The sequence below is a fragment of the Catharus ustulatus genome, chromosome 23 (assembly GCF_009819885.2).
Source record: "Catharus ustulatus isolate bCatUst1 chromosome 23, bCatUst1.pri.v2, whole genome shotgun sequence".
NCBI lineage: Eukaryota > Metazoa > Chordata > Aves > Passeriformes > Turdidae > Catharus > Catharus ustulatus.
The window spans coordinates 5,575,478-5,592,075 of record NC_046243.1 but is presented as its reverse complement, the minus strand read 5'-3'; the positions used below and the strand labels follow the sequence as shown (position 1 = coordinate 5,592,075).

The following is a 16,598-nucleotide window of genomic DNA, read 5'->3' as shown; positions in this document are numbered from 1 at the left end:
CTGCCAGCCTGCCTGCTGCGGGACACAGCCGCCACACACAGCCCGCCACTGCCCTCGCTCCCTCTGCCCCCTCTGCCTCACACCAAACTGCTGCGGCCGCCGCCTCTGCCTTCGCCTTCGGCCCTCCGCACACGGCTGCTGCTGCTCTCAGCCTGCTTTGCAAAGCAAAGAGCTGCTCCGGGAGAGCATCTTTGCTGGGAGCTGACAAAGCAGCTGCACTGAGGGGCACGCAGTGGTTAATTCAGGTAGTGTTGTCACCTCGGTAGGTCGTGGCATGAGACTGATTAACAGGGAGTCTTTTTTAGGTAACAATTACAATCTCCATTTCAGCGTTTATCTCTGTTCAATACATGCTGTATACGAGGCAACATCGTTTCAGGGATGGGTAAGGAAGGTGTATTGTGAATCCCACCTGAGGCTGGAATTAATTTGACTTCATTTTCTTCTCATCCGCTGGATTCCACCAATACGCTTGGATGTGAATTCAGCATCCTTCCTGACACAGTGGTATATCTGGGAGGGAAAAGAATAAATCTATTGGAGTAAAAAAACTTTACAACTAAACTGAGGCTCCTTCTCACCTACCTTCCACCTCAAACTGATTGGTCCACTTTCCTTCACGTAACTAACCTCTCAGGTATCCTGTAAAGTATATGCCCGGGTTTAGTTATGCTAAACCTATTGGAGGGACGCACTTGAAAGAATGAGATCAACATGAGGTTCCTCCCCTCAGGCTTGCTCTAGAGATCCCATTTCCTTTGGGGACAGGAGCCTTTCAGCATCTTCAGGAACTCATTGCAATGAGCAAGGTCAGCACAGGTCACAGTCAGGCCATGTGAAAGGTGAGACTGTCTGGTTCTCTAATGCTCTCATCATGTTCATTTTCCTTACAAAGGGAAAAGAAGGAAAAGGGAAAGTTGTGACCAAAGCCCACAATGACACCTATGTAGCAGTAGGTGACAAAGGAATGAAAGTAGCAGCTCAGAGCTCATCAGCCTCTGAGGGAATTAGCCTTCAAGAACCAGCGGGTCTGGATGAGTGGGCCCAGGCAGCGCTTTGTCAGTGGCAAAGGGTTAGAGATGATGGGAGAGGATATGGATGGCCCAGGAAAGGAGAGACGGCAGTGCTTTGTCTCTGGGATCAGCAAGGATGGTTGCAGGATTCGCTTCACAGTACAAATGCTTGAACATGTTTTAGCATCTTTTCTCTGTTCTTAAGCCTCAGAAGGCACAATCTTCGAGGGAGCCTGTAGAAGGATAAGCTTTCACCTAGAAAACCTCTGACTGCCTCCTGACCATCCACTTCCCTAGGAATTCGCTGAGCTCGCCAATGGGCAGCACGGGGTGTGCAGCAGAGCTGGCGATTGCAGCTGCGGAGGTGAGGAGTGCAGTGCGAGCTGAGCGGGAAGAGCCCCTTGCCATGGCTGAGGCCGCAGAGGCACGGAATGCTCCGAATGCCAGTGGCTGAGGGAGCCACGGCGGCTGCTGCTGGACGAGCGAGAAACGCAGCAGGAGCATTTCAGGCACGGCAAGGACAGGCCATTGCTCTGCCTGCTGCCGCTGCTGCTCCCGCTGCTCCCGCACACAGTCGTTTCCGGCACCTCTGTTCTCTCGCCGCTGCGACGTGCTTTCTGCCTCTTCCTCACTCAGCAAACACGCAGCTTGCTCTCGCCATGCACCTCGCACATCTCATCCTCACCGTCTTCCTGGCACAGCTCCTCGGTAAGTCCTGCCATTTCCCCAAGCCACCCTTCTTAGTATTCCTTCCCAAGATAACCCTCCACCGGCCGTTCAGAACTATGTTAGGAAACATCGGTGATTATAGAGAAAAGGCTGATAAAAATCGGCTCCTCTTAGTGGTTTTTCAAGTGTTTCCTCAAGAAGGTCTTCGATTTATAAAGGAAAATGGAAAGCACGGAAATCAGACCCCGTCTCTGTCTTTTCTCTCGCCTTCAATTTTCTCCCTCTGAATCTCTCACCTGATCCTTTTGCAGTCACCCACAGGAGATGTCAGCTGTCTCTGCAATGCCGTGTTACTCCTGTTTTAATGTAAATTCCACAGATCCTGTCAAATCTGCCCCAGTAACCTCAAAATTCTCCTTTCACTGACATTAACACGGTGTCCCTTTTTTGCCTCCAGCCTGGCACATCTGTGCCAAACTTTTCAGCGTTCTCTAGGCTGGCAGCAAAACCAGGGTTCCCTCTTTCCAGTCTCAGCTTTTTGTCTACTCAGTAATCGAGGAGCCCTCAGACAAGGATGGGGAAGCAGGATGGATACTTTTGCTGAACCTCGAAGGGCTCCTCAGCCTACATTAGCACTGAAAATTCAGGCTGTTCCCAGATCGTCTGAGCAGTAAAGTAGGAGCACGGACACAGCCCAGCTCTTGGCAGAATCTTGTTGTGCTGAGAGCTCTGAAAATCCCTTTTCCCTGTCTCTCTGCACATCTCAGGACTTCTCTTGCAAGGCAGAGAGCATTTTCCACCATAGCTTTGCAGACAATTTGCTTTTCCTGCCTATAGTCATTCCCTATGGGTCTGCTGACACTGAGTTTCTTCCAGGCACCACTGGGCAGATCACGGTCAGCCAGGAAGATGGAGAAATCCTGGTGAAACAGGGACAGCCCTTCCACACCACCTGCAAATACCAGAGCAGAAACTTTAACGCCTTACACTGGTACCAGGTTCGGAAAGGCCAAGCCCCCCAGCTGGTCTCCATTCAATCAGGGACTGGCCCCAGGCACAGCGGCCGGATCACCACGCACCTGAACACCACGGGCAGATACAGTGTCCTGAAGGTGGAGGAAGTGCAGGTGTCTGACAGTGCCTTGTACCTGTGTGCTGTGCGAGACACCCTGGTGCAGGGAGCTTGCTCGGCTGTGCAACAACCCAGGGGAGGGAGGGGATGTGTCAGTGCAAGGCTTCAGGTTGGGGAAGGGATGCAGATCTCACCCCAGTGCTCACCACAACTTACACCCCATGTGTGTACAATGATCTGATGGTTTTGAGTATGTCCATCTTGACACTTCCCTTGGGGAAATATTCTGGAGAATTCTGACTCATTTGCACATTGTGTAGTCTGTAGGAAAAATAAAAATATCCCCTCTACATGCTTGGAATTTGTCCTTCCACACTCCAGCCCTGCTGATTTTGGCCCCACATGTTGTTAGCGGAGCCCAGAACTGCTTCTGTGCTCCTGCCCTGGCTGCTCTTGCAGCAGCTCCGCTTGCACTGACACACATGAAGCACAGATTTGTGGATGGCTCCACACTGGTGTGCACGAGCCTGTGTCTGTCCGTGTGTGTCCCTCATCGGGAGAGAATTCCCTGACTATGCCGGTGACACCGAGCACTGCTCTGGCCCTGCAGAGCACAGAGCAGCAGCTTGCCAGGCTCAGAAGGAGCCCGAGTACAGCTGAGTGCTGCCGGCAGCTGCTGGCTAGAGATGTGTGCAGTGAAGAGGCGCTGAAATGCAGTCCCTGAGTCCCGAGCCCTCCTTTTCCTGACCCTCCAAGGCTCACACTCGGCTGATATGGATGGACGTGCTTGCGATGCAGTGTGGGTGGTGTTTGGGATGGGACACAGCTGTGTCCTCTCCCTGGCCGTGCCAAACGTCCTTGAGTCGCTTGTTGTGGCGGTGCTGGGAGAGGTGGGGTCTGAGGGCGACCGGGGCGGAGCTGTTGGCGTGTCAGAGGAGGCGGCAGGGCCGCAGCAGAGAGCCGGGGCTGAGGGGCACAGCGATGCTCGGCCGGCGGAGCGGCGCCATGCGGCGGTGTCGGGGCGCGGGGCTGGCGGCGCTGGCCGCGGTGCTGCTCGGTGCGCGGGGGTGGCGGCCAAGGGGTCGGAGGCAGCGGCTGTGTCTGGGTGTCTGGATCTGCCTGGGAAAAGCAGTGGGCTAGGGATTTGTGTCTGGCAATCCTGCCCCTCCTTGCTTCTCTTTCGCACACTGATCTCAGCCTTCCTCTCTTCAATCAATCCTTTCTCTCTCAAGTTGCCAGCTCTCCTACTTCGTTTCTTTACTTATTAATTCATTCATTCAGCCATCTCCTCATCTATTCATTTCAGACCCTCTTCAGTCTTTCCAGCCTTCCCATCTGCAGTCTGACACTTCCCAAAATATCCCACATTCTTATGTCCAAATAATCCCTCTTGAAGAAAATCTCTCTTCATCCATTATTCTCATAACATATGCTAGGTACCTGTGATCGGTCCTCCTCTGTTTTTTGACATCTCATCGTGCACGGTTTTCCTGCTGATGGAAACTGATTCTTGTTTTCTCCGTGGCAGTGGCTGCGGGCAGAGCCCAGGTACAGCAAGAGCCGTCACTGGAGACAACCGAGGGCACTGGAATCAACATCAGCTGCTCACATCCCAAAATCCAGACCTACGAACTGATCTACTGGTACCGTCAGCTCCCTGGCCGACGACCCGAATTACTCGGGAGCATTCAGAAGGATTTCAAAGAGCTTCCGGCCATTGCAGGACAGCTGTCGGTGTCGGCAGATCGGTATTCGAGCGCGCTGTGGCTCAGGAGGCCTCGGCGCGGGGACTCGGCCGTGTATTACTGCGCGCTGGTGGCACGGGCAGAGGAGCCGGGGCTGCGGCCGGGCACGAACCGGGGCGGGCGGGGCCCGCAGGGGCCGGGGGCACAGCGCCGCCCGCGGCCAGCAGGGGGCGCTGCCGCTCCGCCCGCCGGGCCCCAGGCGGCTCCGCAGCTCCTTCAGTGCCCCGAGCCCGCGCACAGCGACAGCGCCCAGCCCGCCACGGCCCCGACACACGGCTGCCAGCCTGCCTGCTGCGGGACACAGCCGCCACACACAGCCCGCCACGGCCCCGACACACGGCTGCCAGCCTGCCTGCTGCGGGACACAGCCGCCACACACAGCCCGCCACGGCCCCGATACACGGCTGCCAGCCTGCCTGCTGCGGGACACAGCCGCCACACACAGCCCGCCACGGCCCTCTCAATCTCGTTTTACAGGGACCCCTGATAATGCTGTTTTCTCTTTACAACTAAATCGGCTGCAGACCACGTTGTGGATAACTCCATTCCTCCTTTTAACAGCCTGGGTCTGTGGCACTGGAACTCCCCAAATTTTTATCCTGGTTTTAAATTGGTTTTTTTTTAATATTCTTCCAATCTAGAATTACTCAGACTGCAAGGGACTTATTTCAGTCCCGCCACGGGTTTATGCACAGAATCCTGAACGAGACGGGACTGCTGTGGAACACGTCTCGAGCTTTTTAGTTTCCAGCATCAGTCTCATTACCTGGTTAGGAAATTGGGAAATTCCCAGCAGCTCACGTCCTGGGCAGCAGCCACAGAACTTGGTGCTACAACGCAGTTTGGAAGTTTTATGACCAAGCACAAAGAGCAAGAGTACACCTGCAGTAGTTTTATCCAACCACTGCAAGTAAACGAACCTTCGTTTAAACAATGTTTCCTTATTTCGAATACAATACCTGCTTGTAAGAGAGCTCCATTATTAAGTTTAGAACTTCCTAGTATCATGCTAGATATACTTTCCTCAGCTTAGGCCGTTAGTCGAGCCAAGCGATAATCCACAGACCATTCTTTCGTTTGTCCTTGCTTTCTACATCTCATAGAAGTTTTCTGCTGACAAATCTCACGGCTATCGCTTAGCTCTAATTACAGTTCTGCTGTTTCTGAGGCCTGCTTTTTGTTACTTTCTCAAAACCCTCTAATTTTACAAATTCCTACACCAAGTTGTACTTTGAATCGCAGCTGAAAGTGGAATTCACTTCTCTGCATTTTCATCTCATCCATACCTTTCAGCAAACACACTTGGATGTGCATTTACCCCTTTTCTGAAACAGCAGAACATCTGGGAGGCAAGATAAAAACTCTTTTGGACCAGAGTAACATTTCAACTCATCAAAATGCTTTGTCTCTCCACTTTCCTCCTTAAACTGATTGGTCCCTTTTCCTTCACGTTAGGAACCTCTCAGGTATTCTGAAAAGCTGATGGCCGGGTTCAGCAATGCTGCAAGTGTTGCAGGGAGACATTTGAAATAATGAGCTCAGCATGAGGTTTGGCTCCTGAGACTTGCTCTAGAGACCCCATTTCCTTTGGGGACAGGAGCCTTTCAGCACCTTCAGGAATTCATTGTAATGAGCAAGTTCAGCAGAGGCCACAGTCAGGCCATGTGAAAGGCGAAGAGTGTCTGGTTCTGTAATGCTCACATCATGTCCATTTACCTTTCCAAAACAAGAATAATGAAAAGAGAAAAGTGATGACCAGAGTACACAATGACACCAATGAATTAGTAGGTGATAAGGAAATGAAAGTGGCAGCTCAGAGCTCATTAACATCTAATTGATGAGCCTTTACAAACTAGCGACAGTGGGTGTGAATTGGCTCAGGCTGAATTTTGTCAGTGGCAAAGGGTTAGTGATATTGAGAGAGGACATGGAAGCCCGAGGAAAGCAGAGACTGCAGTGCTGTGTCTCTGGGATCATCAAGGATGATTGCAGGTTTTTGTCTCAGCACAAATGCTGGAAAGAATCCTCATCTCCCAGTGGGTGTCTGTCCATTTTTAATCGGCTCTAAAGCTAAGAATGCACAATGTTCGAAGAAGGCCGTAGAATGAGAAGCTTTCACTCGGAAAATCTATCATAACCTCAGGACCCTCCACAAGTCTAGAAACTTCCTTCTAAGCCATGGAGCGGTGAAACAACTGCATGAAAATTATCACTATCTGCAATACGGTTCAGGTTATTCTAGATAGATATCAGAGAAAAAACTGTTTTAGAAAAATCAAAATGACTACTAAGGAGTTGATATGGAGAAGAGAGTGGCAGTGATGGACCTGGGAGAGAGGCATTTGTCCCAGGCAGATGAAGAAGGGCAGGGCAGAAGGGGCACAGACACACGAGTCCCCTGTTCCCAGAGGAAATTGCAATGAGCTCAGACAGCTGAGAAAGCTCAGCGGGGAAGAAGCCGCCGAGCTCGCCAATGGGCAGCACGGGGTGTGCAGCAGAGCTGGCGATTGCAGCTGCGGAGGTGAGGAGTGCAGTGCGAGCTGAGCGGGAAGAGCCCCTTGCCATGGCTGAGGCCGCAGAGGCACGGAATGCTCCGAATGCCAGTGGCTGAGGGAGCCACGGCGGCTGCTGCTGGACGAGCGAGAAACGCAGCAGGAGCATTTCAGGCACGGCAAGGACAGGCCATTGCTCTGCCTGCTGCCGCTGCTGCTCCCGCTGCTCCCGCACACAGTCGTTTCCGGCACCTCTGTTCTCTCGCCGCTGCGACGTGCTTTCTGCCTCTTCCTCACTCAGCAAACACGCAGCTTGCTCTCGCCATGCACCTCGCACATCTCATCCTCACCGTCTTCCTGGCACAGCTCCTGGGTAAGTCCTGCTTCTCCCCAAGCCACCCTTATTAATTTTATCCCTTCCCTCAGGAAACTCTCAGCCATTCAGGACCATGTTGGGAAATGTCACTGATTCGAGGGTAAAGGCTGCGATAAAATTGGCTTCACATTGTGGTTTTGCAAATGTTTCCTCAAGAAGGGCTTCGATTGATAAAAGAAAAGGGAAAGGAGAGAACAAACCTCAGACCTTTTCTGTGTCTTTTGTCTCTATCTCCCTCTGCTTTTCTCTTCTCATCCTCCTGCTGTCACCTCAGGAGATCTCAGCTGTCTCTGCAGTGCCATGTAGCTCCTCTCCTATGTAAATTCCCAGACCCTTTTAAACCTGCGCCAGGCACCTCAAAGTTCTCGTTTCATTGTCATTACAGGTTGTCCCTTTCTGCCTCCAGGCTGACACATCTCTGCCAAAGCTTACGGCGTTCTCTGGGCTTGCAGCACAAACTGGTCTCCCTCTTTCCAAGCTCAACTTTGTCTGTACTGTTTGGTCGAGGAGCCCTCAGATGTGACAGGGATGGGCAAGAAAGATGAACCTTCGGTGGTCTTGACAACTTGCTACAGCGCCCAAAATTCAGGCTGTTCTCAGATAATCTGAGCAGTAGATTAGGAATGGAGTCATAGCCGAGTATTTGTAAGGATGTTGCTGTGCTGAGAGCTCCAAAACCCTACCCAAAATAACTCTCTTGTCTGTCTGGACATCTTAGCCTTTCACTGCAGGGCAGAGAGATTTCTCCACAATGACTTTGCAGACAATTTGATTTTGCTGCCTGTAGTCTTTCCCTCTGGAGTGACTGACATTAACTTTCTTCCAGGCACAAAGGGGCAGATCACGGCCATCCAGGAAGATGCACAAGTCACGATGAATCAGGGACACCCCTTCCACACCACCTGCAAATACAAGACGAGTATTACTGCCTTGCACTGGTACCAGCTGAGGAAAGGCCAAGCTCCCCAGCTAATCTCCGTTCAATCAGTGACTGGCCCCAGGCACAGCGGCCGGATCACCACGCACCTGAACACCACGGGCAAATACAGTGTCCTGAAGGTGGAGGAAGTGCAGGTGTCTGACAGTGCCTTGTACCTGTGTGCTGTGCAAGACACCCTGGTGCAGGGAGCTTGCTCGGCTGTGCAACAACCCAGGGGAGGGACGGGATGTGTCAGTGCAAGGCTGAGCTTGGGAAAGGGATGCAGATCTCACCCCAGTGCTTGCCATGACTAGCACCCCATGAGTGTGCAATGTCTGATGGTTTCCATTACTTCCATTCTGACACTTCCGCTGGGAACATATTGTGGACAATTCTGAATCATTACCACATTGTACAGTGTCTAAATGCCTGCAACCTTGTCATTCCGCTCTGCAGCCCTGCTGCTTTTGACCCCTCATGTTCTCAGCAGAGCCCAGGGCTGCTTTTGTGCTCCTGCCCTGGCTGCTCTTGCAGCAGCCCCGTTGTCATGGACACACGTGAAGCACAGATTTGTGGATGGCTCCACACTGGTATGCACGAGCCTGTGTCTGTCCCTGTGTGTCCCTCAACGGGAGGGAATTCCCTGACACTGCCAGGGACACCGAACTCTGCTCTGGCCCTGCACAGCACAGAGCAGCAGCTTGCCAGGCTCAGAAGGAGCCCGAGTGCAGCTGAGTGCTGCCGGCAGCTGCTGGCTAGAGATGGGTGCAGGGAAGAGGCTCTGAAATGCAGCCCCTGTGTCCCGAGCCCTCTCTTTCCTGCCCCTCCAAACTCACGCTCCGCTCATGGGGATGGATGTGCTTGCGATGCAGTGTTCGTGGTGTGTGGGATGGGACACAGCTGTCTCCTGCCCCTGGCCGTGCCAAACGTTCTTGTGTCGCTCGTTGCGGCGGTGCTGGGAGAGGCGGGGGCTGAGGGCTGCCGGGGCGGAGCTGTTGGCGTGGCAGAGGAGGCGGCAGGGCCGCAGCAGAGAGCCGGGGCTGAGGGGCACAGCGATGCTCGGCCGGCGGAGCGGCGCCATGCGGCGGTGTCGGGGCGCGGGGCTGGCGGCGCTGGCCGCGGTGCTGCTCGGTGCGCAGGGGTGGCGGGCGGGGGGCTGGAGGCAGCGGTTGTGTCTGGGTGTATGGATCTTCCCGGGATAAGCAGTGGACTCGGGATTTGTCTCTGGCACTCCTGCCCTTCCTTGCTTCTTTTACACACACTGCCCTCCACTCTCCTCTCCTCAACTAATGTCTTCCATCCCAGCTTGCCTGCTCTTCTACTCCATTTCTTTAGTTATTCGTTGATTCATTCAACCATCTCCCCATCCATTTATTTCAGACCCTCTTCCATCTATTCAGCCTTGTCATCTGCGGTCTGACGCTGCCCCAAAATATCCCACATTCTTATGTCCAAATAACCCCTCTCGGAGAAAACTCTCTCCATCCTTCATTCTCAGAACACGTCCCAGGTACCTGTGATCTGTCCTCCTCTGCTCTTTCCCATCTCTTGCGTGCATTACTTTGCTGCTGATGAAAAGTAATTCTTCTTTTCACCGTGGCAGTTGTTGTGGTCAGAGGCCAGGTACAGCAAGAGCCGTCACTGGAGTCCACCGAAGGCACCGGAGTCAACATCAGCTGCTCACATCCCAAAATCCAGACCAGTGAATTGATCTATTGGTATCGACAGCTCCCGAGCCGAGGACCCGAATTGCTCACATCCACTGCTGGAGGGACCAAAGAGCTGCATGCCATTTCAGGAAAGCTGTGGGTGTCGGCAGATCGGCGTTCGAGCGCGCTGTGGCTCAGGCAGCCCCGGCGCGGGGACGCGGCCGTGTATTACTGCGCGCTGGTGGCACGGGCAGAGGAGCCGGGGCTGCGGCCGGGCACGAACCGGGGCGGGCGGGGCCCGCAGGGGCCGGGGGCACAGCGCCGCCCGCGGCCAGCAGGGGGCGCTGCCGCTCCGCCCGCCGGGCCCCAGGCGGCTCCGCAGCTCCTTCAGTGCCCCGAGCCCGCGCACAGCGACAGCGCCCAGCCCGCCACGGCCCCGACACACGGCTGCCAGCCTGCCTGCTGCGGGACACAGCCGCCACACACAGCCCGCCACGGCCCCGACACACGGCTGCCAGCCTGCCTGCTGCGGGACACAGCCGCCACACACAGCCCGCCACGGTCCTCGACATCTCGTTACCGAGGAACTCTTGATATTACTATTTACTATTTGCAAATATATCGCCTGCAGACCACATTGGGGATATCTTCATTCCTTCTTTTAAGAGCATGGGTCTGCGGCACTGGAACTCCCTGAATTTTTATCCTAGTTTTCAATTTTTTTTCTTTTTATATTCTTCTAATCTATAATTACTCAGACTGCAAGGGACTTATTTCATTCCGGCCATGGGTTTATACACAGGATCACGAACGTGTCGGGACTGCTGTGGAACATGTCTCGGCTATTTAGTTTCCTGCGTGAGTCTCATTACTTGGTTAGGAAAATGGGAAATTGCCAGAAGCTCGCGTCCTGGCCAGCAGGCACAAAACCTGGTGCTACAACGCACTTTGAAAGGTTTATGACCAATCACGAAAAGCAAAAGCATACTGGAAGCAGTTTTATCCAACTGCTCTAAGTACACTTACATGAGGTTAAAAAATGTTTTCTTATTTTGAATAAAATACCTGCTTGTAAGCCTTGAAATACAATGGACAGAGCTCCATCATTAAGTTTAGAACTTCCTAATATCATTCTAGATAAAATTTTCTGCTGCTTAGGGACTTAGTCCGGTCATGTGTTAATACACACATATTTGTTTTATTTGTCCTTGCTTTCAACATCTCATAGAACTTTTCTGCTAACAAACCCCATGGCTACCGCTTAGCTCTAATTAGAGTTCTGCTGTTTCTGAGGCCTGCTTTTTGTCACTTTCTCAAAACCCTCTAATTTTACATGTTCCTACAGAAAGTTGTGCTTTGAATCCCAGATGCGGGTGGAAATCACTTCTATAAATTTCATCTCATCCATAGGTTTCCCCAAACACACATGGATGTGCATTGACCCCTTTTCTGAAACAGCAGAACATCTGGGAGGGAAGATAAAAACTCTTTTGGACTAGAGTAACATTTCAAATCATCAAAAGGCTCTGTCTCTCAACTTTCCACTTTAAACTGATTAGTCCCTTTTCTGTCTCGTTGGGAACCTCTCAGGTATTCTGAAAAGCAGATGGCCTGGTTGAGCAATGCTGCAAGTGTTGCAGGGAGACACTTGAAAAAATGAGCTCAACGTGATGTTTCGCTCCAGAGACTTGCTCTAGGGACCCAATCTCCTTTGGAGACAGGAGCCTTTAACCCCTTCCGGAATTCATTGTAATGAACAAGTTCAGCAGAGACCACAGGCCATGTGAAAAGTGAGAGTGTCTGGTTCTGTAATGCTCACATCACGTCCATTTTCCTTTCCAAAAGAAGAACAAGGAAAAGGGAAAGTGATGACTAAAGCACAAAAGGACGCCAATGTAGCAGGAGGTGATAAGGAAATGAAAGTGGCTGCTCAGAGCTCATCAGCCTCTAATTGATGAGCCTTTAGGAACCTGCGAGTGTGGCTGTGAATTGCCTCAGGCTGAACTTTGTCAGTGGCAAAGGGTTAGAGATGATGAGAGAGGACATGGAAGTCGCAGACGGGAGAGACTGCAGTGCTGTGTCTCTGGGATCACCAAGCATGGTTGCAGGTTTCTCATGTCAGCACAACTGCTTGGAAGAATACTAATCTCCTTGGACATGTCTTTACATCTTTTGTCTGCTCTGAAACCTAAGAAGGCTCAGTCATTGAAGGAGCCCGTAGAAGGACAAGCATTCACCCGAGAAATCTGTCATATCCTCAGGAACATTCACTTGTCTAGAAATCACCTTCTGAACCATGGAGCGGGGCAACACCTGCCTGAGAATGTCCCTATTACAGTCATTATCATTATCTGCATGACTCATCATGTTATTCCACATAGCTTTCTATGACAAACCAGTTTTACAGAAAAACATAATGACCAGTATGGGATCACACTGGAGTTGATATGGAAAAGAGGGTGGCAATGAGGGACTTGGGAGAGAGGCATTTGTCCCAGGCAGATGAAGAAGGGCAGGGCAGAAGGGGCACAGACACACGAGTCCCCTGTTCCCAGAGGAAATTGCAATGAGCCCAGACAGCTGAGAAAGCTCAGTGGGGAAGAAGCCGCTGAGCTCGCCAATGGGCAGCACGGGGTGTGCAGCAGAGCTGGCGATTGCAGCTGCGGAGGTGAGGAGTGCAGTGCGAGCTGAGCGGGAAGAGCCCCTTGCCATGGCTGAGGCCGCAGAGGCACGGAATGCTCCGAATGCCAGTGGCTGAGGGAGCCACGGCGGCTGCTGCTGGACGAGCGAGAAACGCAGCAGGAGCATTTCAGGCACGGCAAGGACAGGCCATTGCTCTGCCTGCTGCCGCTGCTGCTCCCGCTGCTCCCGCACACAGTCGTTTCCGGCACCTCTGTTCTCTCGCCGCTGCGACGTGCTTTCTGCCTCTTCCTCACTCAGCAAACACGCAGTTTGCTCTCGCCATGCACCTCGCACATCTCATCCTCACCGTCTTCCTGGCACAACTCCTCGGTAAGTCCTGCCTTTCCGTCAAGCCACCCTTCTTCTTATTTTTATCCCTTCCTTCAGGAAACTCTCAGCAGCTCGTTCGGGACCGTGTTGGTAAATGTGAGTGACGAGAGGGAAAAGGCTGCGAAAAATCGGCTCTGCTTTGAGGTTTTGCAAATGTTTTCTCGAGAAGGTCTTCGATGTGTAAAGGAAAATGGAAGGGAGTAAAGTGAAATCTCAGACTCCTTCTCTGTCGTTTCTCCCACCGTCAATTCTTCTCTCTCTGCGGCTTTATTTTCATCCTCCTGCTATCAACTCAGGAGATCTCAACTGTCTCTGCAGTGCCATATAACTCCTGTTTTAATGTAAATTCCCACGCTCTGTCAAACTTGCCCCAGCAACCTCAATGTTCTCATTTCACTGACATTAACAGGGTGTCTATTTTCTGCTTCCAGGCTCCCACAGCTCTGCCACGGCTTCCAGTGTTCTCTTGACTGGCAGCACAATCAGGGCTCTCTCCAAGCTCAGCTCCGTGTGTACTTAGTGATGGAGGATCCCTCAGAGGGGACAGGAATGGGGAAGCAGGATGAATCCCTTTAGTGAACCTCAGTGTGTTCCTCAACCTGCTTCAGTACAGAAAGTTGAGGATCGCACATTGTCTTGGTAGGAGGAGCAGGAGAAGAGACAGAGCCCAGCCCTTGTCAGGATCCTGCTGTGCATATAGCTCTGAAATCTGGCCCAAAATCATTCCCGCCTTTCTGTCTGCACATCTTCAGGCCTCCCTGCATTGCAGAGAGCTTTCTCCACCAGGGTTTTGTACCCAATCGTTTTTTTTCCTGCTTGCAGTCATTCCCTGCGCAGCTGCTGACATTGACTTTCTTCCAGGCACCGCGGGGCAGATCACGGTCACGCAGGAAGATGCACAAGACACAGTGAAGCAGGGACAGCACTTCCACACCGCCTGCAAATACCAGAGCAGTTATCCTAATACGGCCTTGCTCTGGTACCAGCTGAGGAAAGGCCAAGCCCCCCAGCTGGTCTCCATTCAATCAGTGACTGGCCCCAGGCACAGCGGCCGGATCACCACGCACCTGAACACCACGGGCAAATACAGTGTCCTGAAGGTGGAGGAAGTGCAGGTGTCTGACAGTGCCTTGTACCTGTGTGCTGTGCGAGACACCCTGGTGCAGGGAGCTTGCTCGGCTGTGCAACAACCCAGGGGAGGGAGGGGATGTGTCAGTGCAAGGGTGCAAGTTACGGAAGGGATACAGATCTCCACCCAGTGCTCTCCACAACTTATTTGCCATTTGTGTACAATGGTCTGATGGTTTTCACTACGTCCATCCTGACAATTCCGTTGGGAAAATATCCTGGAGAATTCTGAATCATTTCTGCATTGTGCAGTCTGCAGGAAAAAAAATATATCCTCTCTACATGCTTGGGAACTTGTCTTTCCACACTCCAGCCCTACTGCTTTTGACCCCTCATGTTCTCAGCGGAACCCAGGGCTGGTTCTGTGTTCCTGCCCTGGTTGCTTTTCCAGCAGCCCCGTTTGCATGGACACACGTGAAGCACAGATTTGTGGATGGCTCCACTCTGGTGTGCACGAGCCTGTGGCTGTCCATGTGTGTCCCTCATTGGGACGGAATTCCCTGACCATTCCAGGGACACCGAGCACTGCTCTGGCCCTGCAGATTACAGAGCAGCAGCTTGCCAGGCTCAGAAGGAGTCCGAGTACAGCTGAGTGCTGCCGGCAGCTGCTGGCTAGAGATGTGTGCAGGGAAGAGGCGCTGAAATGCAGTCCAGAGTCCAGAGCCCTCCCTTTCCCGCCCCTCCAAAGCTCGCGCTCGGCTGATGCGGATGGATGTACTTGCGATGCAGTGTGGGTGGTGTTTGGGATGGGACACAGCTGTGCCCTGGCCATGGCCGTGCCAAACGTCCTTGTGTCGCTCGTTGTGGCGGTGCTGGGAGAGGCGGGGCTTTCGGGCGGAGCTGTTGGCGTGGCAGAGGAGGCGGCAGGGCCGCAGCAGAGAGCCGGGGCTGAGGGGCACAGCGATGCTCGGCCGGCGGAGCGGCGCCATGCGGCGGTGTCGGGGCGCGGGGCTGGCGGCGCTGGCCGCGGTGCTGCTCGGTGCGCGGGGGTGGCGGCCGGGGGAGTCCGGGTTAGCGCGATTGGTGTGACATGCTCCAGCCCAAGATACATCTCTTATCATCCTGCTCCTTTTCGGTTCTTAATTACCCTGTGTCCCCTCCCATACCCTCATATTTTCTTCTCGCACTGTATCATTACTTCCCAATTTGCTTTTTGCACTCCACATGTTTATCCATCCATCCGTACATCCATCCATCCATCCATCCATCCATCCATCCTTCCTTCCTTTCTTCTCAGCAATTGTAATTTTGTAATTTCGTTCTGAATTTTCCTCAAACCACAACCCATAGATTCTTCTCCTTAAACGAACAGTCTCAGTGAATTAATTTCTGCACGATTTATGCTGAGAGCATATCCCATTTCGCTCCAATCTTTCATTCTCTCCCATCTCCCTCTGCCTGGCATTTTCTGAAAAGAAAATAATTGCTCTTTTCCCCCCTGCAGCGGCTGTGGCCAGAGCCCAGGTACAGCAGGAGCCGTCACTGGAGACCACCGAGGGCACCGGAGTCAACATCAGCTGCTCACACTCCAACATAGGGACAGGAGATACGATCTACTGGTACCGCCAGCTCCCGGAGAAGGGGCCGGAGTTCCTCGGCAGCGTTCACAAAGGGTTCAGAGAGCTGCCGGACATTGCAGAACAGCTGTCGGTGTCGACAGATCGGCGTTCGAGCGCGCTGTGGCTCAGGCGCCCCCGGCGCGGGGACTCGGCCGTGTATTACTGCGCGCTGGTGGCACGGGCAGAGGAGCCGGGGCTGCGGCCGGGCACGAACCGGGGCGGGCGGGGCCCGCAGGGGCCGGGGGCACAGCGCCGCCCGCGGCCAGCAGGGGGCGCTGCCGCTCCTTCAGTGCCCCGAGCCCGCGCACAGCGACAGCGCCCAGCCCGCCACGGCCCCGACACGCGGCTGCCAGCCTGCCTGCTGCGGGACACAGCCGCCACACACAGCCCGCCACGGCCCCGACACACGGCTGCCAGCCTGCCTGCTGCGGGACACAGCCGCCACACACAGCCCGCCACGGCCCCGACACACGGCTGCCAGCCTGCCTGCTGCGGGACACAGCCGCCACACACAGCCCGCCACGGCCCTCTCAATCTCGTTACGCAGGGACCCCAGATAATGCTATTTTCTGTTTGCAACTATATCGGCTGCAGACCACGTTCGGGATAACTCCATTCCTCCTTTTAACAGCCTGGGTCTATGGCACTAGAACTCCCCAAATTTTTATCCTGGTTTTAATTTTTTTTTTTATATTCTTCTAATCTATAATTACTCAGTCGGCAAGGGACTCATTTCATTCCCGCCTCGGGTTTATGCACAGAATCCTGAACGAGACGGGACTGCTGTGGAACACGTCTCGAGCTTTTTAGTTTCCAGCATCAGTCTCATTACCTGGTTAGGAAGATGGGAAATTCCCAGCATCTTACGTCCTGAGCAGCAGCCACAGAACTTGGTGCTACAACACAGTTTGAAAGTTTTATGGCCAAGCATAAAGAGCAAGAGTACACCTGCAGTAGTTTTATC

General features: G+C 53.2%; 1 protein-coding gene across 1 annotated transcript in view; it reads left to right on the top strand.

The window, feature by feature from the left end:
• The first annotated feature begins 439 nt into the window (after positions 1-439).
• LOC117006302 overlaps positions 440-16,598 on the top strand; it is a 22,241-nt gene continuing 6,082 nt past the window's right edge. The window contains exon 1 of the mRNA XM_033078675.2: positions 440-1,721. Within this exon, the coding sequence (XP_032934566.1) occupies positions 1,445-1,721 (277 nt within the window). The 5' untranslated portion in view covers positions 440-1,444. The remainder of the gene's footprint in view (positions 1,722-16,598) is intronic.